This window comes from Gobio gobio (genome assembly GCF_949357685.1).
Source record: "Gobio gobio genome assembly, chromosome: 11".
NCBI classification, from domain to species: domain Eukaryota; kingdom Metazoa; phylum Chordata; class Actinopteri; order Cypriniformes; family Gobionidae; genus Gobio; species Gobio gobio.
The window spans coordinates 45,559,850-45,583,599 of NC_137104.1; the positions used below are offsets into that span (position 1 = coordinate 45,559,850).

At 37.4% G+C, this 23,750-nt stretch overlaps 1 protein-coding gene across 1 annotated transcript in view; it reads left to right on the plus strand.

Moving 5' to 3' along the window:
• Positions 1 to 23,750, plus strand: part of fbxl20 (F-box and leucine-rich repeat protein 20) — a 37,738-nt gene that overhangs the window by 12,043 nt on the left and 1,945 nt on the right. Inside the window, exons 2-14 of the mRNA XM_079828432.1 lie at positions 1,806 to 1,867; positions 2,089 to 2,143; positions 5,699 to 5,773; positions 5,869 to 5,963; positions 7,741 to 7,809; positions 8,031 to 8,126; positions 8,216 to 8,342; positions 16,148 to 16,222; positions 16,338 to 16,468; positions 16,572 to 16,632; positions 16,732 to 16,776; positions 22,015 to 22,071; positions 22,320 to 22,532. Coding sequence (XP_079684558.1) covers positions 1,806 to 1,867; positions 2,089 to 2,143; positions 5,699 to 5,773; positions 5,869 to 5,963; positions 7,741 to 7,809; positions 8,031 to 8,126; positions 8,216 to 8,342; positions 16,148 to 16,222; positions 16,338 to 16,468; positions 16,572 to 16,632; positions 16,732 to 16,776; positions 22,015 to 22,071; positions 22,320 to 22,532 — 1,161 coding nt within the window. The remainder of the gene's footprint in view (positions 1 to 1,805; positions 1,868 to 2,088; positions 2,144 to 5,698; positions 5,774 to 5,868; positions 5,964 to 7,740; positions 7,810 to 8,030; positions 8,127 to 8,215; positions 8,343 to 16,147; positions 16,223 to 16,337; positions 16,469 to 16,571; positions 16,633 to 16,731; positions 16,777 to 22,014; positions 22,072 to 22,319; positions 22,533 to 23,750) is intronic.

Genomic DNA, 23,750 nt, shown 5'->3' on the forward strand with positions numbered 1-23,750 from the left:
AACCGTGTTATTAAAAGCACATTAAAGGGTTGGTTCACCCAAAATGACAATAATGTAATTTATTATTCACCCTGATGCCGTTCCACACCTGTAAGACCTCTGTTCATCTTCGGAACGCAAATGAAGATATTTTTGATGAAATCCGATGGCTCTGTGAGGCCTGTATAGCCAGCAATGAAATTTACACTCTCAAGATCCATTAATGTACTAAAAACATATCTAATCCGTTCATGTGAAAATATTTTTGGTGCGCCAAAAAAATGAAATAACGACTTATATAGTGATGGCCGATTTCAAGACTGTTTACCAGGCGGCTTTCTGTGTGCGCACCGAGACAGATGTGCAAAGTATATGTGCTAGTGCTGTCAAAATTAGCGCGTTAAAGCATGTGATTTTTTTCTTCTTCAGTTAAACACATTAAAAATATCTAACACAATTAACGCAGCATCCTTAGGTGAGCATTATATTATATAATCAAGCTCTTATTCATGCAAATGCTTTTAAACCATTCAAGACCAGTGATGCCAGTAAATCGTTACTCTTATCTGACTACTTTTTTCCAGTAACGAGCAAACTAACGCGTTACTATTTCCAAACCAATAATCAGATTAAAGTAACTTATCCAAGTCACTGTGAGCTACTATTTAAGTAATTTTCCTTAGTAAAAATATATATTTTTGCTTTCTTCTTGCGTGTCGGGGAGAGTATTTATATTAAGTGAAGTCAAGAAAGACTGTCTTTATTAATTTTTTTTTAAAACATGTTTTTTTTATTTTAAGGAAATATTTTTTAATTTCAACTTAAAATGTCAGGAGATACATTGTTGACGTTACTGTTAAAAATGCAGGTCCAATAAAGTGAGTGTTGGTAAAAACGGTTGTCATTTCTATGTTGAGGCGGCAGGGGTGTTGTCGGCAACTGCTGAATGTAACTAATAAAGTAACTTGGAATCTAACTTATTTACTTTTAAAATCAAGTAATCTGTAAAGTAACTAAGTTACTTTTTAAAGGAGTAATCAGATTACATTTTCAAAGTAACTGTGGCAACACTGTTCAAGACCGACAAGACAAAAAAGAACACACTGTCTGTGAATGTCCTGTCTATGTGACACACACACTGAGAAAGACGCGCGCCAGTGTCGTGCGCACAGACAGCGCACCAGAATCGAGTTCTGTTTCGCGCTTGAACAAACAATAACACACACAATTATGCCAAAATGCCCGTTTTGTCCAGTATTCTTGAATGAGCTAAATAACGTCTTAAATGAACTTTAAAGAGCTGTGAGAAAATGAGATCTGTGTCATGTTCGGCAGCGGCAGATCTTCAAGTGACCGCAGCCTAATAAACCAGTTGCTGTGATTTCTGTTATTAATGTTAATCAAACAACAAAGGTAACAGAGAAAATTGTAGCTTTAATAAAGATGATCAATATATATTTATAGTTTATGCGGTTAAGAAAGGTGTTCGATAACTTTATTAAATTTCTGTTTATATCTAACAGGTAGGAAGGGCACAGTTAAATATGTGAATTTATGTATATTTATATGAAGATTGTTTTAAGCTCACTTAAGTTAAAAGTAGTTATTTTTTTAAAGCCTAATAAATGTTAAAATTGATAGCTTTCAATTATACTATATTTTCAACAAACCGCACAGGCAGTCGTTTTGTGGTTCGAACAGATTTATTGTCGCTTTGTTTTATTGTTAAAAAGTGTGGGATTTCCTGCAAGACACTGTAAACGCTATTGACCTTTGAACTCACAAGATGCCCAGTTTTATAAATGAATGTCTTTCTCTCTCCTCAGATGTTCTCCAATAACGATGAGGCTGTTATCAACAAGAAGCTGCCAAAGGAACTGCTGTTACGGTTGGTGTGAAACCCATTCACTACTTCTTTTTCATCCTGCTTCATTTCTTTATTTAAATAATCTCTTCTTGTTAATAGTATTAATTATCTCTGTCGTCTTCATCATCTGTCCTTATCTTTGCTGTTTTTATAGCATAGAAATAATGACTTGACGCTCTACCACGACAATTTGTTAACAATGTTTGCTAATGGTTTTGATGTTCTCTTTTTTCCCCCCACAGAATCTTCTCATTTCTGGATGTAGTCACACTCTGCCGCTGCGCACAAGTCTCACGAGTAAGTGTGATTTAGTCTAGGGACTTTGTAGATTGTAGACTGGTGTTTTGTGGCACATTAAGTGTCTATTTTGACATTTCTTCATTTCATGAGCCCTAAAAAAACAATATTTTGTGGATTGGATTGGATGGTTACAGAGATGGTGTGGTGTGGTTACAATGGAAGGTACGGAGCTCCGGAGCTCTGACTGTTGGAAAAAGATGAATATATACAGTGTATATACAGTCATGTAAAAAAGAAAGGACACCCTTTTGAATTAAATGGTTTTATGTATCAGCACATAATAAAACATAATTTGGTCCTTGGAAGGCCTTAAAATTAGGTAAATACAAACTCAGATGAACAACAACACATGACATATTGCACAGTGTCATTATTTATTCAACAAAAACTAGACCAAAATGGAAAAGCCATGTGTGACAAACTAAGTACAGCCTTACTGGGTACTTCCACAGGAATTAAGAGGTTAAGTAGCAGTCAGGTGCTATTGAAATGTATTTGATGAATTGATCTTTGACTAAAAGCAGAAGTTTTGGCAGTTTGCTGGTCTGGAGCATTCAGGTGTGTGTTAACACAACGCCAATGAGGAAAGACATCAGCAATAATCTTATAGAAGCAATTGTTGCTGCCATCAATCTGAGAAGGGTTATACGGCCATTTCCAAACAATTTGAATCCATTATTCTACATTAAGGAAGATTATTCACAAGTGGAAAACATTCAAGACAGTTGGCAATCTTCCCAGGAGTAGACGTCCCAGCAAATTCACCCCAAGGTCAGACCCTTGCAATGCTCAGAGAAAACACAAAACACCCAAGAACTACACCTCAAGGCCTGTTCACACCGGGATGATTTTTGCGCGTGTTTATCGCCTACGTTTAACGCCTCGTGACTAAACAAAGGGCGTCAATGTGAGTGTGCACACCAACGCGCAAAACGGCAGACGTAAAAGCGCAATTTAAAAAAAAAAAACGTCTTGGGTTTTTTTTTTTGACGCGTTAAAAATAGAGATGCACCGATTGATCGGCCAGGGATCGGAATTGGCCGATTTTCTGCATGATCGGCCCTGATCGGTGATCGGCCGATCAGTCTCGCGTGTCTCCGATTTTGAGCCGATCCGTCTACATGCTCACAGCCACATGCAAACATGTCGTTGGTATGGAAGTCGACACGAAGAAGAAGACACTAATTATGCCCTTTGTAAAACTTGCAAGGTTAAAATAAACCGCGGGGGAACCACCAGGAAAGCGCACAACACAACAAACCTAATTAGACACTTAAAACTCCATCACCCCGTGGAACATGCCCAGTTTGAAGAAGATAATGTTAGTAAAGGTAAAATGGCTTAAGCTGGCCAGAGCTCAGAGCCAGCATTTCCTTGGTATAAGCAGCGAAAAGACCAAAGCAATTACAAAGAAATTATGGACTTCATGGCGCTGGATGACCAGCCGAGCGCATAAACCGTCACTTCGTGAGAATTTACCGTTTCATTTGAGAAAACTGTCATATCATGACTCAGACACTCAAGGGCAACAGCAACACGTCAAAATAAAAGTTTGGTTTAATTTTTTTTTAATTGACAGAATATATCAGGCTGCTGTTGTAGCATACAGTAGATTTAGCGCCGTCTCTGTGCAATAATAATGATAATAATAATACGTCTCCACTAATAATAATAATAATGCCTAGATGTTTTTTATAAACAATGTTTACTTTTAAACAGCATACAGCTTTTAAAAGTTTATGTAATTTTTTTTTAATTGACAGAATATATCAGGCTATTGTTGTAGCATACAGTAGATTTAGCGCCGTCTCTGTGTAATAATAATAATAATAATAATAATAATACGTCTCCACTAATAATAATAATAATGCCTAGATGTTTTTTATAAACAATGTTTACTTTTAAACAGCATACAGCTTTTAAAAGTTTATGTATTATTTACTTATAATGATTATCATCATAAATAATGAACTTAATACATTTAATTCATTTTTTTTTAAATGGTTAAATAAATAAATATATAAAAAACATTTTGCTGTGGTACCGAAATTGGTACCGACTACTGGAATTTTGGTACTGTGACATCCCTAGCTGCCAACATTTATTACCCAATTACTGAACTATTATTTGGAGGAGTACTGTACACTTCATGTTTGCTCATCAATAGGATCTTTTGACTTTTGTAAGACAAGAAAAAGGTCAATTTATAATGTTTTGTTTCATAAAGCAACTGATTTTCAGTTATTTGTTATTTCTACTTCTTTCCAGGCACAGAACACTTATTTTTTGAGAGTTGTTTAAGTGAGAGAAGATCCTGTTGTAATGTTTAATAATTTATTTTATAGTAAAAATAAAAATGTTCTTTGAAGAAAAATTGGATTTTTGTTTGTATATGCTGTCAATTATAGTTCGTAGAAAGAAAATCGGAATCGGCAAAAATCGGTATCGGCCGATCTCATTAACAAAAAATCGGAAATCGGAATCGGCCAAGAAAATTGCAATCGGTGCATCTCTAGTTAAAAACTGGCTGACCAATGAGATCGGTGTTTTAGTTCATGTGCCTGGAGCTGCTGAAGTTACAGTAAAACACCACTTGGTGGCGCTCAAGCACAAAACGTTCTTGCCGAGCACACATTGATACGACGAGGAAGAAGATGAGCTGCCAATGCTGCTTGCCAGTTAGAAAAAAGTGTGTGAATGGTTTTGGCAAGCACGTAAATACTGTCTCTCTTCTTCTGTGTGACAAGCGAGTGTCAGAAGCGTAAAGTGAAGCACCACCTGAATTTGCATGTTCACTCTGCGCATCGCCAGTGAAAATCGCTTGGGTGTGAACACAAAGACGCACCGAAAAACGTCTTGAAATACGCTGGCGATAAGTGCGCGTGAAAATCGTCCCGGTGTGTACAGGCCGTCAGACTCTATAGGCCTCGGTTAACATGTTAAATGTTAAAGTTCATGGCAGTACAATTAGAAAACGTATGGCATGTTTGGAAGGGTTGCCAGGAGAAAGCTTCTTCTCTCTAAAAAGGGCATGGCAGCACGGCTTAGGTTTGCAAAGTTGCATCTGAACAAACCTCAAGACTTCAGGAACAAAGTCCTTTGGACAGAAGAGACCAAATTGGAAATGTTTAGGCCATAATGCACAGCGCCACATTTGGCGAAAACCAAACACAGCATATCAGCACAAACACTTCATACCAACTGTCAAGATCTGTGGTGGAGTGGTGATGATGTTTGCTTTTCCTGTGATATTTTTGTTTCTCTATGCATTTTTTGGCATAGTAAAATATAAAAACCTGTAGCTGTGGTTTGCCTTTTTTGCCCAAAAATATACAATATTTCCCTCATATTTTGATGGTTATATTGAACTTGTTGAGACATTAAAAACAAACATCTCCTCCGGACATCACTTCTGACAACTGCTGTATATTTTTGTCCATATGTCATGTGTGGGGCTCCATAGGAAGGAGGTCTTCTAGAGTAATATTTCTTTAGTGTATATCTGTTGATAGTGGATGACTTTTTGTTTCTCACTTGCTCTCTTTGTCTCAGTCATGGAACCTGTTAGCCCTGGATGGCAGTAACTGGCAGCGCATTGACCTCTTTGACTTCCAGAGAGACATTGAGGTCAGTAGACAGTAGTTTTTTTCAAGCAAGACAGGTCAATATTTTCTTTTTAACTATTAAAATACAAGGAATCTTAAAAATCTCTTCATGTACAGGGTCGTGTGGTGGAGAACATCTCAAAGCGGTGTGGAGGCTTCCTAAGGAAGTTGAGTCTTAGAGGATGTCTCGGAGTCGGAGATAGTGCACTCAGGTAAAAATTTACTTTTACTTAAGCATGTTTTGTTTGAAGTATTGTACTTCGCTACATTTTAAACCACATCCGTTACTGAGTAAAAATAAATAATTCAAAGGGGGGAAAACGCGATCCGGAAATGACTGCATTGAATTGAAGGCGGGAGAACAAACGCAAAAATCACGGACAAGACGGACAAGACATACGTCAGACCCAGCTGAAAGCGAAACGCCGTCGTGAACCCCTGGATAGTATGGAAAAACTTTGGATATAGACAAAAAATAGCCGGGTGTTGTCCTGGAGGATATCAAATTAGCAAAAAAAAATTTATGTAAAGGAGGAAACACATAGAACATGTTCGGGAACACCATCCCTCTGTGCAGATAAAAGTACGTTTATAACTTAAGGCCGAATGATTTCTGTGATGCAGAGGGAATCCGGGAATTACAGTATAACGCAGATGTCATGTAAAACACGCAAACTGATGGATGAATGAATACATCTAAAGTAGAGCTGTACAATAAATCAAAATCACGACATGGTCCGTGAATATTAAAGCTCAAAACACTGCTAAATGAATATATGATCTGCTTCTTCTGTCTCTGTGTGAATGAGCAGCTCCGTTTCGTCTACTAGCCTACATAGTACCTACTTAAGTAGCCTACGCGATGCTCGTGGTGTTTAACGTCTCAAAAAACATATTTGGGCATGATCATACAGTATGAACATTTCCAGAGCTGACCTGAGACTCCCTAATGAACATTTTCATCATTTTATTTGATTAAAAGCCATTATCAAATACATTCTGAAACAGATCTTCCCTGAAATAGGTCCTCACTAAAACCCGTCAAAATAAACGGTTTAACTAGATGAAATTGTGACAGAAATATATTACTATTGTAGGCCTATAGAATACTTGTCAAAATAATAATAATAATAATAATAACAACAATAATAATATTACATAATTTAAACATTATTTAAGAATTTATTTTTAAATCCATGGTTTAATTTAGTAAAACAGCAGCGCTTTGCCCAAAAAATGAAAGGATAAGTATTTCATTACCACCGTTTTGGTAATGTATTTGTATTAAATCATAAAAAGAAACATTTCTTAGGACTCTTTTATTCTTAAAGTTGTTAATCTAATTAATAATAATTTATTTAGTTCATTAGACATGTCTTATTGAAATGTTAATACATTTTTTTTTTAAATGGTTTCAAGTTTGTTATAATAAAGCATTTGTTCAACCAAAAAAAAGAAGAAAAAGTTTTCATTAATTGAATGCCATTTTAACTGGTGATAATAATAACCATAATTTAATAATACAGTTTATTTATTAAATAATTAATACCGTGATGCTGTGAAATCTCATTCTACCACAACCCTACACGGGAGAGTCCCCCACCCCGCTGTTAAAAAAAGTAACTCAGTAACTTTTACTCTGAGTACATTTTTAGTCAAGTACTTTTACTTCTACTTAAGTGAAATTTCATTGAAGTAATAGTACTTTTACTTGTGTAGAATATTTTGTTACTCTTTCCACCTCTGCCTGTCTGTTAGAAATACGTCACAATAAGGAAGAAAAGACTATCGCAACATTCATGCCATTTCATGTTGACTTTAAGACATGTCAAGAAAGTAGATAGCCGCTTTAATATTCATACACGAGTTTAGTAATGCTTTCCATTCTGAAGGACATTAAATTTGGACTAAAGACATTATTGCGACTGGGAGGGAAATTCAAGCATTGTTTAAAGTTTAATAATGTATAATTTGCTATGTCTCTCGTAGAACGTTTGCCCAGAACTGCAGAAATATTGAGCTGCTCAGCCTCAATGGCTGCACCAAGATCACTGATAGGTGGGTGAAGGTGTGTGTGAAGGTGTGTGTGTGTGTGTGTGTGTGTGTGTGTGTGTGTGTGTGTGTGTGTGTGTGTGTGTGTGTGTGTGTGTGTGTGTGGACTGGTAATCCCTACGTTATGGGGACAAAATGTCCCCACAAAGATGGCAATATCCAAAATCCTCATCCTTGTGTGTGTGTGAGAGAGAGAAAAGTGAAAACTTCTGTCTTTATTTTCGCAGTACCTGTAACAGCTTGAGTAAATTTTGTCCCAAACTGAAGCACTTGGATCTTGCCTCCTGTACCTCAATCACGAACCTGTCCCTCAAAGCTCTGAGGTCAGTGGTCGCAGGTTGCTTAACCATACTTGCTGCTTATGCAGAATGCTTCTCTAGGGCTAAATAACTCTCTCTCCGTGTCATTTTAGCGAGGGCTGTCCTTTGCTAGAGCAGTTGAACATCTCGTGGTGTGATCAGGTGACCAAAGATGGCATACAAGCGCTTGTGAGATGTTGTCCAGGACTCAAAGGCCTGTTCCTCAAGGGCTGCACACAGGTGATTCTGGACTTTCACATCCTCTTCCAGCCCTCTTCACTGTTCTTCCCCTTTTGCTGTGTTATTTAAACCCACTTGTAGCTTTTTTAATTGAAATAAAGCTAATATAAAATATAACGGTAGCACTTTACAATAAAGTCTTTTATTAACTTTAGTTAATGCATTAGCTGTCATGAATTAATAATGAGCCATTTATTTGTTTATGTTTGTAAAAATAGAATTGTTCATTGTTTGTTAATTTCTCAATAGAAATTGAAAGTGAAAATATAAAAACAAAACCTTCAAAATATTAATAAATAGGCTACTATAGTCCCGACCCAAACTCATGGCTTTGAGTTAAGCAAACAGGCCACAGTGTTTACAAAAATAAAAATAAATATTCATAAACTAACCTGAAAATGTGGGTTATGTTTTAACATCTAGATTAACTTTGGTTATCCACATTGAAACTTGCTTTTTCACTCAAAAATATCCTGATAAACAGTCCATAAGCTATCATATATCTATAAGACTTGACATTTTTTATATATATGTGGTAAGTGGTGCCTGGAGAAGTGGGTATACTCTTAATATATGCCCCCAATTTTTTTTAAAGTGGCCCAGCAATCGATGAACATCCTGTGTTATAAACAGTGACATGTAAGACTAGTCTTGCATATTTAGTTCACCCGAAAATGAGCCAGTAGTATTTGCACATTGTCTCTTGACTTTTGCTGCTTGACTTCACGGAGTAAGGATCACTATGACATTAAAGGAACACTCACCTTTTTTGAAAATAGGCTCATTTTACAAGTCCCCTAGAGTTAAATAGTTGAGATTTACCGTTTTTGAATCCATTCAGCCGATTTTTGTATCTGGCGGTAGCACTTTTAGCATAGCTTAGCATACATCATTGATTCTGATCAGTCCATTAGCATCTCATTCAAAAAATTACCAAAGACACTTTCAATGTTTTTCCTATTTAAAACTTGACTCTTCTACAGTTACATCGTGTGCTAAGACCAACTGAAAATTAAAAGTTGCGATTTTCTACACCTATATGGCTAGGAACTACTTTCTCCTTCCTGTGTAATAGTCGCAGATCTTCGCGGCTGTACCATGGCTGCAGCATCGCAATGATATTATGCAGCGCCTGAAAGTAGCCCCCAGCTAGGTAACTTTCAATGTGACCAGCACTAAGTTTGTGTAGTTGCAGAGAAAGTTTCAGGCTTGCAGCCGACAAATTGTGTTGTGGACAGTGTTGGGGGTAACGAGTTACAAAATAACGGATTACAGTAACGATATTACTTTTTTGCGTAACGAAGTAAAGTAACGCATTACACAACAAATATTGGTAACTACACTACTTTACTAGACTATAGGAACGCGCTTTCCTGCGTTACTCAAGCCGGTTTCCCTGTGTGTAAAGATCTGATATGTTTAAGTGCTGCGTGCACCGTTGCCATAGAGCAACTTTCCCAACCGAGGTGACGTATGACAAGAGCAGGGGTGCCGTGTAAAAGTCCTTCAAATTCTCTCTTTGTAAACTTTGTTCAATGCATATAGTGCTGCAGTATGTTCGAATACTAGTCATTTTCGCCGTCATCACAAATGAGAAGTTGCGCGCGCTGTGAGAATATTTTGTCTATGTGCACTCATCCGAAAGCGCGCACACGTCTCACAGTGCGCAAATATTGAGTTCTCTTTCAAGTTTTGCTCTTGAACGGACACACTCACACAAAAACTATGTCAACATGCCCATCTTGATGAGTATCCTAGCAGACATAGTCTGTATATGCCTTAAAACGACGCATATCCGAGCATTAGGTCTTTAAAGGGGCAGTATTATTAGGTCTTAAAGGGGCAGTTTTATTAGGTCTTAAAGGGGCAGTAGCCTTTACTGTCTGTTTAATGTCAAACAACAAAAGACAAGGGCATCACTCACTGCTCTTGATTGAATAGATTTTGTAAATTTAATAGGATTAATGTTTAATTTATACAGTCAAATATGCAATGTTATTTTACATTTGATTTCTGTACCTGAAAACTAATGTTAGACGTACCTGAAAAACCTGAAAAGCATTGTTTATTTTATTAGTGTCTTTGCTCAATAGTATTTATTTGTGCTGCTGCTTGTATTTAAATTATTTGTTCTTATTATTTTCTTTATCTTTATTTGACAGTAGTCCTTTTTGTTTGTTTGGGGAAACACTGCCATAGAGCCATGATGTTTGTCCATATATCTACACGGTAGATTAAAAAATGGGAAAGTAAAGTAATAAGTAGTGTAGTTACTTTTCAAATACAGTAACTAGTAAAGTAATCTCATTACAATTTACAGATGTAACTAGTAACTAGTAACTAATTACTTTTTTTGAGTAACTACCCCAACACTGGTTGTGGATTTACCTGTGTGATTAGCCATGGTTCTGTGTGTTGTAAAGGGCTGTGATAGTAAGTCGAAGGTGTTTACTACCACCATGTTTCACAGAATACCAACGAATATTGCGCCGCTGCAGCCATGGTACGACCGTGAAGATCCGCAGGAATGAGAACGTAGTTGTTTGATTAACATTAATGACAGACAGGTATTTAATTGGGCTGCTGAATAAATCGACGTAATATTCTGACACATATCCATTTATTACCCACCTGTTTACGTACACTTAAGCCATAACCGACTGTGTTCTTGTGAGATACTCCACACGATGGATATTTTGACATCTGTGTGCGCGTGTATTTGAATATTCAGGCGCAAGGAGAACTGATCGCGCGTGCAACAGAGAGAGAGCGCACGTGGGAGAGCGCTTCTGTTGTGTGTCATTCAGCGCTAACTCCAAGTTAATCGATAAAGAATAGTAATTGAATTGTAATTTTGTGATACGATGTTATATAATTATAAATTATGTGCTGGACTGTCATGGCTAATGCAAAACACTGCTGAATCTGCGCATCAGAGGGGATTTAAAAGTGGGTATCATAATGCCGACTGATAAAGAAGTGGGTATATGCCGTATACCTGCGTATAGCCTGCACTACACCAGTGTGTGTATATATGTGTATATATATATATATATATAGATAGATAGATAGATAGATAGATAGATAGATAGATAGATAGATAGATAGATAGATAGATAGATAGATAGATAGATAGATAGATAGATAGATAGATAGATAGATAGATAGATAGATAGATAGATAGATAGATAGATAGATATATAGATATATAGATATATAGATATATATAGATAGATATATATATATATAGATATATATATATAGATATATATATATAGATATAGATATATAGATATAGATATATAGATATATATACATACAGTGAGGAAAATAAGTATTTGAACACCCTGCTATTTTGCAAGTTCTCCCACTTAGAAATCATGGAGGGGTCTGAAATTGTCATCGTAGGTGCATGTCCACTGTGAGAGACATAATCTAAAAAATAAAATCCAGAAATCACAATGTATGATTTTTTAACTATTTATTTGTATGATACAGCTGCAAATAAGTATTTGAACACCTGTCTATCAGCTAAAATTCTGACCCTCAAAGACCTGTTAGTCTGCCTTTAAAATGTCCACCTCCACTCCATTTATTATCCTAAATTAGATGCACCTGTTTGAGGTCGTTAGCTGCATAAAGACACCTGTCCACCCCATACAATCAGTAAGAATCCAACTACTAACATGGCCAAGACCAAAGAGCTGTCCAAAGACACTAGAGACAAAATTGTACACCTCCACAAGGCTGGAAAGGGCTACGGGGAAATTGCCAAGCAGCTTGGTGAAAAAAGGTCCACTGTTGGAGCAATCATTAGAAAATGGAAGAAGCTAAACATGACTGCCAATCTCCCTCGGACTGGGGCTCCATGCAAGATCTCACCTCGTGGGGTCTCAATGATCCTAAAAAAGGTGAGAAATCAGCCCAGAACTACACGGGAGGAGCTGGTCAATGACCTGAAAAGAGCTGGGACCACCGTTTCCAAGGTTACTGTTGGTAAAACACTAATGCCTGGCTCACACTACAGGAGTCTTAGGCCGATTTATGGCCGATTTTCCCCTCCCGAGATTCTGAGAAAAAATCTTGTCCACGACCTCGATCGGTTCCGATGTTCGGCGCAGATTATCTGGTAATGTGAGACATTCACAGATAAAATCTTGCCCCTCCCGATCTGCTCTCACACAAATCGGGCTCGCCCCGATCATATCAAACATGTTTGATATTTATCGGGATGAGCAAGATTGTAATAACGTCAGTACTGTCACAATAGCCAATAGGAAACAAGTCTACGACTATGTATGTGCGCGCGCGCGCTGTGTGTGAGAGACAGAAAGCTGCAAACCATTGTTTCTTATAAGTAGACACATTTCATAATACATAGCCTACTATACTAGCACCAATTGTATTTTCATATTACAGCACAAATCTACACTGTAAAAGGTGACACTGTCGCTTTTGAACTAGGCAGGCAATATTATAACGGTAAACATTCTAGCACACTATAGCCCTATTCGCACGGGATTAGTAGGCTATTATCTGGGGACATCTGGTGATTTGTATTAATTGCAGAGAATGTCTGTGATCTTAACCCCGTCCGAATCGGCCATGTCTGTAATATGTAAAGTAAATATTCCCCCGCAAATGACCTACCATATTTCGCCAAACACCGAGGCCCTGTGATAAAATTAGTCCCATGCGAATCGGCATCTCTGTGATTTGGCCGGGTTTAGGCGGATCGTATATCATTTTTGCAAGGTTTTTGTTTCCTGTGTGCATTTTTATCTTTATCTTTAACGAAGAATGGCACTAGGCTGCATAAAATGCGCACCGTTATGAATTCCCGTGTGGCCGCGCGGATTATACTTTCACTTTAGAATGAGCATCAATTTGGGAGTAAATTGCTTGAATGGTGTGTTTAATATTCTTAATGAAAAACACAAAAACAGAAAATGACAATGACAAACTCGCTTAAATGGGCGCTTTTACATTTAGGTTTGAAACTGAATCTTCCGCCGTATATATTATATTGCTCAGTTCAGTTTTTAATTGTAGCGTCTGTTCTCTAACTTAACTAAATTATTATTTTTATTACTATAAAACAATCAAAATGATATTGATACGACTGTTTATAATTTCATACAGCTATACCTATAACGAAAAAAACATTAAGTCTTGACATCATATCCGGGAGATAAGTCAGTAAATTCGAGTAAAATCACAGGCTTTGCTTATCCCGTGCGAATGCGCCACGCAAAATTCAGATGTGGGGAGTAATTTCTAAATCACACGAGGTCCCCAGATAATACTAATCCCGTGCGAATACTAGCGTTTATTCTTACGCTTTTGTTTTTTTTTTCACAACAAGCGATCATTATTGATAGAGCAAGTTTTCGGTTTACAGTATCCATTTTCCCCGATTCCGATCTGCTGCGTAGATCACGTGACGCGCTTCCTCTGGCACGATAATCTTAATAACATTTTGTAGTGTGTGATGCTTCACGAATTTCAAATATTGTAGTTGAGCATGTTTAAGATTTGAGGGAAGAAAATCTGCAAAGATTCTCCTGAAGTGTGTGCTGCAACTAGATTTTACAATCGGATAGGATTTTAAAACTCCTGTAGTGTGATCCAGGCATAAGACGTCATGGTTTGAAATGATGCATGGCACGGAAGGTTCCCCTGCTTAAACCAGCACATGTCCAGGCCCGTCTTAAGTTTGCCAATGACCATTTGGATGATCCTGAGGAGTCATGGGAGAAAGTCCTGTGGTCAGATGAGACCAGAATAGAACTTTTTGGTCATAATTCCACTAAACTTGTTTGGAGGAAGAAAAATGATGAGTACCATCCCAAGAACACCATCCCTACTGTGAAGCATGGGGGTGGTAGCATCATGCTGTGGGGGTGTTTTTCTGCACATGGGACAGGGCGACTGCACTGTATTAAGGAGAGGATGACCGGGGCCATGTATTGCGAGATTTTGGGGAACAACCTCCTTCCCTCAGTTAGAGCATTGAAGATGGGTCGAGGCTGGGTCTTCCAACATGACAATGACCCGAAGCACACAGCCAGGAAAACAAAGGAGTGGCTCTGTAAGAAGCATATCAAGGTTCTGGCGTGGCCTAGCCAGTCTCCAGACCTAAACCCAATAGAGAATCTTTGGAGGGAGCTCAAACTCTGTATTTCTCAGCAACAGGCCAGAAACCTGACTGATCTAGAGAAGATCTGTGTGGAGGAGTGGGCCAAAATCCCTCCTGCAGTGTCTGCAAACCCGGTGAAAAACTACAGGAAACGTTTGACCTCTGTAATTGCAAACAAAGGCTACTGTACCAAATATCAACATTGATTTTGTCAGGTGTTCAAATACTTATTTGCAGCTGTAACATACAAATAAATAGTTAAAAAATCATACATTGTGATTGCTGGATTTTTTTTCTTATGTCTCTCACAGTGGACATGCACCTACGATGACAATTTCAGACCCCTCCATGATTTCTAAGTGGGAGAACTTGCAAAATAGCAGGGTGTTCAAAGACTTATTTTCCTCACTGTGTATATATATATATACATACATACTAGTGCTTTGAATCGATAAAAAAAAATTAAAAACAACTAATTAATCAATTTTTGTGATTAAAAAAAACATTGGAGTTTTTAATATTTTGATATTGTAATAATTTCAGTTACTCTCCAAATTAATGTAGAAACAATTTAAAGACCGCATATTTGAAATATTAGTTGTAATGAGATCTTTTTAATGGCCAGTATCACTGATACTAATATCTCTATGAAACATTAATGACATTACATTACAGTATAACTGAAAGCTACCAATTTCAACATTAATTAGGCTTTAAAAAAATAACAACTTTTAATTTTAGTGAACTTAAAACAATCTTTACATAAACCCATTATAATTAATGTTATATTTACCCATGGCCTTCCCTGTTAGACATAGTCTACACAGAAATTGAATAGTTATCAAACACCTTTCTTAACTGCATAAATAATAAATGAAATATAGATTAATCATCATTAAAGCTAAAATTTTCACTGTTCCCATTGTTCGTTGATAAACATTAATGACAGACATAATTTGTGCTGCTGTCACTTTAAGATCGGCCGGTCTTTTGTTAAGATTGGCAAAATTCTCTGCGTTGTTGTTGTTGTTATTGTTTGTTCAAGAGCAAAAGAGAACTCGATGTGTGCACGAGACTGCCGCTAGTCTTTCTGTGTGTCGAGTGTGTGTGTGTGTGTGTGTGTGTGTCCCTCGATCAGCTCCCTAGCTTCCTAGGTGGTGAATCAGTATATCGTGTGCGTGTTTGTGGCCCTGATCAGTGCCCTGACTACTGAACTAGGAAGCGGATTGAGACGCACCCACACAGACAGGACATTGACATACAGCACATTCTCTTTTTGTCTTGTCGCACTTAGATGGTTTAAAAGCATTTACATGAATAAGAGCGTGATCATATAATACAACGCTAGGCAAAAATAGATATAAAAACGGACGCTGCGTTATTTGAGTTAAACTGAAAAAATGATTCCCCTGCATTAATTTGCACAGCACTAATATATACTTTATGGTAATTGTTTTCATTGATTCTTCATTGTCATTTGATTGTTACTGAATCACCTCATTTTGTATTCTTTGGAAAAAAAAATATATGGGGTTGACTTACAACATGAGGATGAGTAAATGATGACGAAAGTTATATATTTTTTTTGGTGTACTGTCTCTTTAAATCCAACCAATCATTTAGTAGCACATTATCTGACTCACTTTGACATTTTCTCTCTTTATAGTTGGAAGACGAAGCACTTAAGCATATTGGAGCACATTGTCCAGAGCTGGTCACACTCAATTTGCAGACGTGTTCAGTAAGACGCACTCATTCTCATTCTCATTCTCATTCTCTCATACACGGGATGGGTGTGAATATGTCCAGCGGATGGGTTCCTCATCTAGGTATGTCTCTGTGTGTGAATCGAGCAGCAGATCACAGATGAAGGTCTTATAACCATCTGCCGCGGGTGCCATCGGCTGCAGTCTTTGTGTGTGTCTGGCTGTGCAAACATCACAGACGCTATTCTCAATGCCTTGGGCCAAAACTGCCCCCGTCTCAGGTACATAACACACATACCCACTGATGCATTTGCATGCAATAACCCATTACCCAATGTTTTTCCTCTTTTAAACTTCGAACCATTGATCTTTTTGTCTCTGTAGAATATTAGAGGTGGCTCGCTGCTCTCAGCTTACAGATGTAGGCTTCACCTCACTAGCACGGGTGAGTAAACAGTCAGACAAACACTAACCTCCATCTGTGCTGAACCTCCAGAGCTTCTAACAACACAAATCAAATGCATCATTTCCTTTTATTTTACAGAATTGTCATGAACTAGAAAAGATGGATTTAGAAGAGTGTGTACAGGTGAGTCAGAATGGGTTGGCATGAAAATACTAACACTACAAAATGTTCAAATATTGTTATACAGTATATAAAGGGGACCTATTATGCAAAAATTCACTTTTACATGGTGTTTGAACATAAATGTGTCGGCAGTGTGTGTATTACTCTATAATGGTAAATATCCACCCATTCCTTTTTTTAATAAATCATAAGCAGTATCTCAGAACAAGCAATTTGCAGTTTCTATGCAATGTGACGTCACATTCCAGTGGCCCCACCCTTAATGAGCTGTACACAGTCCGCCATGTTTATCTCCTCGCCAGAGCATTTAACACTAGCATTCAAGTAAGAAATGTGTTCTTAATAAAGCTGCTTAAGTTCATTCAGTCAAGAGCAGTGAGTGACGGCATATATATAGCAGTAGGTACTGCTGTATATTACCCGATCTAATATACACATATACTAATATACACACCTTGTGTGTATTTGACAGTTTAAGCGTAATAAGACATGAAAGAGAACTAGGCCTTATACTCACGGGACGTGCCGTCTGACATCCAGATTTTGCTTTCTGTGTGTGTGCTTCTGGTGTGTGCGCTCAGAACACCATATATCAGAAGTTTAGACTGATATGGCTTTAAAACGCATGAAGATAATAAACTTTCATGATTTTGAAGAATTGCAATGTCACGTAAGCGTGATCGCGATAGAGATGATAATCAAAACCAAACAGATGTTTTAGTTTTTGGCAGATTATACGAGGCACAAGCTCTTCATAAAAGCGGGGCGGAGAGCAGCAGCTCATTTGCATTTAAAATGACATGCACGAAAACAGCATGTTTTTTCTTCCACTCAAACGTGGGCATTTACAACATGGTATAATAAATGATCTGTGGGGTATTTTAAGCTGAAACTTCACAGACACATTCTGGGGACACCTGAGACTTATATTACATCTTGTAAAAAGGGACATAATAGGTCCCTTTTAAATGTTATTAATTCTACATTAAGAACATTACATTTGATAAAACCCTCAAATGAAATGTTTTTTTTTTGTATTGTCCATTGAAGTAATCAATCACTTCTTTTCTGATGATAATTCTGAAACAAGTCTGTGAAATTGATATGGAGACTCTTAAAAGTGGCCCTATTATGCCTTTTTGGATATTGCCTTTCATGTAGTGTGCAGTATAGGTGTTTGTGAATGTTAAAAGTCTGCAAAGTTTCAAAGATCAAAGTGCATGAGTTAATGTCTCCCAAACGTTCCTTCTTGAACCTACCAAGGTTTGTAACACATTTGCATAATGCCAGCCTATGGTTTTCATTGGCTGCCTGCGAATGACATCTGCTTCGACCCACCCTCAAACACTGTAGTTGTAGCTGAGGCCTGGAAAAGTTTGGAAGCATATGCAAGAGCAAATTCACTTTGCGTGCACTTCCGAAACATGAGGACTCAAGCTCGAATTGATACAGTAAAACTGACGCCATTATTACTGTTCGTATCAAGTCAAGTCACCTACTATATAAATATACACATATTAATCTATATAGCAGTTCTGCAAAAAATTATGTCATCCAGCTCAGTTCAGTTCTCATACAACAGTGTCAGTGCAGTCAGATCAATAATATTGTTGAATATTAAGTGTCCCCAACTAAGCAAGCCAGAGGTGACAGTGGCAAGGAACCCAAACTCCATCAGCTGACAGAATGGAGAGAAAAGAAAACCTTGGGAGAAACCAGGCTCAGTCGTGGCGCCAGTTCTCCTCTTGCCAGCGAACGAACATGTTGTGATTATGATTCAGGCTGCATCACAAGTCAGAATTCAGATCGAGATAGGTAGCATTCCAATATTCATCCAGTTCCTTTTGCTTTAAGATCGGATTCATCACGCCGGTATGAAGCCGAAGCTGGCCATAGGACCTGTCTGGTTCTTGTGGTCTTTGCTGAGGATCTGTGCCGATGGCTGTCATGTCGATGAGGCCTCTAGTAGACACGGTCTCTGCTGACATTCAGGGCTGCGTTTTGGTCGTGTCTAGGTGCAGGTCCACCATCTGATCTGGATACGGACCGGATCCTGCTGACTACGGTAACCTCGGGATAAGGATGAGACGGACAGACAAATATTAGTGTAGATGCCGTTCTTCTTACGATGTAACAAGTACATCGGGTGTTATAGGTTATAGGGTGTTGTTCCCGGTTCCTGTTGACCCAATTTATGCAGCCTAACAATCATTTTACTGATTTGAATAATTTAAATTGATAATGTGTTAGTCTAGATTTAAACTGACAGAGTGTGTCTGCTTCCCGAACAAGGCTAGGAGGACTATTCCAGAGTTTGGGTGTTAAATCCGAAAAGGATTTACCGCCTGCAGTTGATTTTTGATATTCTAGATATTATCAACTGGCCATAATTTTGGGATCGAAATAGACATGGACTATAATGCGTTAAGAGCTCGCTCAAGTACTGAGGAGCTAAACCATTTAGAGTAATTAGCAAGATTTTAAAATGTATTTGATGTTTAATAGGGAGCCAATGCAGTGTTGACAGAACAGGGCTAATGTAGTCTTACTTCCTGGTTCTAGCTCTAGCTGCTGTATTTTGGACCAGCTGGAGTTTGTTTATTAAGCGTGCAGGGCAACCACCCACTAGAGCATTACAATAATCTAGCCTTGAGGTCATGAACTAACTTTGCTGCATTTGTCATTGATAGCATAGGTTTTACAGATGGTACAAATTGGTATCAAAGAGCACACCCAGGTTCCTAACTGACAATGAAGACTTGACAGAGCAGCCATCAAGTATTATACAGTATTCTAGGTTATTATGTGCTGAGGTGTTTTTTATTTCTATATCATCTATGTATTACGTTAATTTTGTGAATTGTTTTTTGTGGTATGTTTCGTTGGGGCGTGAAGAAATATAGAGCGGAGTATCATCAGCGTGACAGTGAAAACGAACGCAATGCTTTCTAATGAGAATCTTCCAAGGGTAGCATGTACAGGGTGAAAAGCAACGGTCCTAGTACTGAGCCTTGCTGTACTCCATACTGAAGTTGTCATCGTTATGACACCTCTTCATTTATTGCTACAAATTGGTAACGGTCAGATAAGTATGATTTGAACCATGCTAATGCTGTTCCACTAATGCCAACGTAATTTTTGAGTCTATTCAAAAGAATGTTGTGGTCAAATGCAGCAAAGATCCAGTAAAACTAATAGAGAGATACAACCACGATTGGATGATAAGAGCAATAGTCTCAGTACTATGATGCGGTCTAAATCCTGAATGGAAATCCTTGCAGATACCATTTCTTTCTAAAAAATGAACACCGTTGTGAGGATACTGCCTTTTCTAGTATTTTTGACAGAAAAGGTGAACTCGAGATCAGTGTGTAATTAACTAATTCTTTATTATCAAGTTGCAGTTTTTTTTATAAGAGCTTTAAAAACAGCCAGCTTAAAAGTTTTTGGTACATATCCTATAGACAATGTTGAATTAGTAATGTTAAGAAGAGGATCTATAACGTCTGGAAGCATCTCATTCAGTAGCTTAGTCGGTTTTGGGTCTAACATACATGTTGTTGATTTTGATGATTTAACAAGTTTAGACAATTACTGTACTAGACAGATACTGTGCGGTTACTAGATGGTTAAGGCCTTTCTGTATGCAATAACACTTTCTTTCCACGAAATGCGAAATACCTTTAGTTTTGTTTTCTTCCAGCTGTTTCATTTTTTAGGCTGCTTTCTTGAGGGCCAGACTGTGCTCGTTATACTATATCATCATACTATTTTCCTTAATCTTCTTTAAACGCAAAGGAGCAACTGTGGCTAAAGTGCTGGAATTAGAGAGTGTCAATAGTTTATATTGCAAAATCAAGTTCTTCTAAGCTATCTGGTATGCCAAGGAGTAGAAACTGATCAGGAAGATTATTTATAAATCAATCTTTAGCGGTAGAAGTGATAGTTCTACCATATTTATTACAGCTGGTTTTGCAGCCTTGGCTAAATGGAGTATGATCAATGAGTAGGTCCTGAATGTCTGTAAATGCCAATACCAATTTGTCTTTTTCATTATCTACATGTATATTAAAATCACAAATAATTAATACTTTGTCGGCAGCCAGTACTATTTTCGATAGAAAATCAAATTCTTTGATGAAGTCTGTATGGTGCTCTGTGTACAGTAGCCAGTACAAATGTCTAATGGCATGTATAATTTACACTAGATAACGTTACATAAACCACCATTAATTGAAAAGAATTATACTTGAAACGAAACCTCTGAGTAATACCTTTGCCTTTCAGACAAGGCTCATGTTTATCACAGTAATCTTGGGGGGTGGACTCATTTAAAGTGTCACTGGCTGCGTCCAAAATCGCATAATCTCTTGATTAGGTACTTGTTTTGAATAATTACTTCACAACTGCTAAAAAAAAGTATGTTCTTAATGAGTGTGTGTACTATGAATATAATCTGGACATACTACATTGTTAGCACTCCATGTTAGCATTACCATGTGACCTACCAGCATCAGTTACATTGCTTCACTGCCCTTCATAAATCCTCTCCTGTGACCTACACATTACATTGTTAGCTCGGGATAGTAAAGTGTCCATCAAATGCACACTTCAGAATCTTGCCGGAAGAAGGTCATCCAGGTACTTTTTGCCTACTCTTTTACGAGTACTGTGAATTCAGACTTACTTTTTTGTCACATAATGTTTTTCACTTACTATATAGTAGGGAAGTATGTGATTTTTGGATGCAGCCACTCTGTATTAAGTGCTGAGGAAGATCTGGAGATTAAATTCCAATATATTTAACATGTGGTGTAAGCGGTGAACCAATCACAAGAGACTAGCCCATCTGACCAATCAGAGCAGAGTAGGCTTTTTTTTTTAAAGGTTAAATTGTAAGCCTGAATTTATCCTCTAATTATACATTCTAGTCTTTATAATCATTGTCTGTAACTTTTTTTGTAATGAGTATTTATTATCATTAGAGGACCCCCTAGAACCCGAAATATATTTTTTTTCTTATAAACATTGACTGTGTGATTGCAATTTTTTGTCTTCTCTGAAATTAAATGGAATATACGTCCTAATGTAATTTCCTGTTTTGTTGATTATCAATCAATGCAGTTAGCATGAATATTTATAATTGTATTTATTTATTAATGCATGTAAAGTGCTCTATAAACGCTCTATAAAATGTATATAAAAAGCCTTGTTATAATGTTAACTCTTTCTCAATAGATTACAGATGGAACGCTCATCCAGCTATCTATCCACTGCCCTCGACTCCAGGTTCTGGTAAGGGTTATGAAACAAAATGGACACTAAAAGAAAACATATAATTGTATTTTAGTGGTGTCAATTTAATGTGTTACTTTGGTGTGATTTATTAATTGAAAATTATTTCAAAATCTGCAATCTGCACAATGTTCTTTTGAGGGCTTTTCTCAGCTAATATGTATATATGTAACGAATTGCAATTAATCAGAGTATGTAATTAATACTAATAATTTCTGCAACATTTCTTTATTTCATTCATATTTTAGAGTTTGTCACACTGTGAGCTGATTACTGATGATGGCATCAGGCAGCTGGGCAGCGGACCTTGTGCTCATGACCGACTGGAGGTGATCGAGCTCGACAATTGCCCGCTCATTACAGACGCTTCATTAGAGCATCTGAAAACTTGCCACAGTCTGGACCGCATCGAGCTGTACGACTGTCAACAGATCACCCGCGCCGGCATCAAACGCTTGAGGGTAAGCCCTTTTTTTGCTTCTGCACAGAGAGGTAAAACATTGTGGTTCGTTGTTTCTTATCTTATGAATATATAGGATTGATTTGCAGTCCTCTGTATGGTCCAAAGAAATGTATGAATGGTTTAAATGGGTTAAAAAGATATTACAATTGTTAATAGTGGCTCTGATTTAGAAATCTGAAATTAGGTTCCATTCACTGTGGTTTTGGTTCATGCAAAGTCTCTTATGCTGCATTTATTAGATGAAAAATACAGGAAAACTCTAATATTGTGAAATATTATTCCAATGCTGCTTAATTATTTTGTGGAAACCATGGTTTTTTTCAGGATTCTTTGAATAGAATTGACTAGAACAGCATTTATTTTAAATAGAAATCTTTTGTTAAATGTCTTTACCGTCAGTTTTGATCTATTTAATGCATCCTTATAGCCTGACAAGCCAGACCCACATCAAGATGTTGGGTCTGGGAACTCACCATTGGTAGGGCTCAATCTGAGGGGCGGGATAAGCGGTTGTCTTTCAAATTTTCTCTGCACGCAATAGGATAGACCAACCAGAGCAACGAAGAAGGTGAAGCGGAGCTAGTTGATAGATTAAACTTTCGCCGTATCTGGTCGGCAAAACTCCGAACACATCTTCCTTTCTTAAGAATGACTTCAGTGCCATTCTTTGTTCTTTCCTCAAACCAAAGCCGATTCAAAAGACGCTGTTCACCAGCTTCTTTGTTTACAAATAGCACGCGGAACCGCGGCAACTCTGCCGTCATTATAATAAGCCCGCCCACCGACTCTATACACAATGTGATTGGCCTGACTAGAGTTTGGTTTTTCCAGCTCGCAAGCCAACTTAGATATATAGAAATTAGATTTGCTGCTGCTAGGGTGCGTCTAGATTTCTAGGCTAGCTTCCTTACTGAATAAAAGGAAAAAAGAAAAATCTTACTGAAAAAAATTAAGTTGCATTGGATAAACTGTCTGCCTAATGCATAAAGTTGATTGTAGAAAACACATTACACTTTTGGTAAATTTAATCCATTTAGCTCTATAAAAGTATTATTTTCTTTCCAAAAAAATATTTTTGTCCCCAAACTTTTTAACAGTAATGTAATACATTGGAGATGTGTGTGTGTGTGTGTGTGTGTATTATATATTTTATATATATATATATATATATAATATATATATTAATAAATCACACCAAAGTAACACATTAAATTGA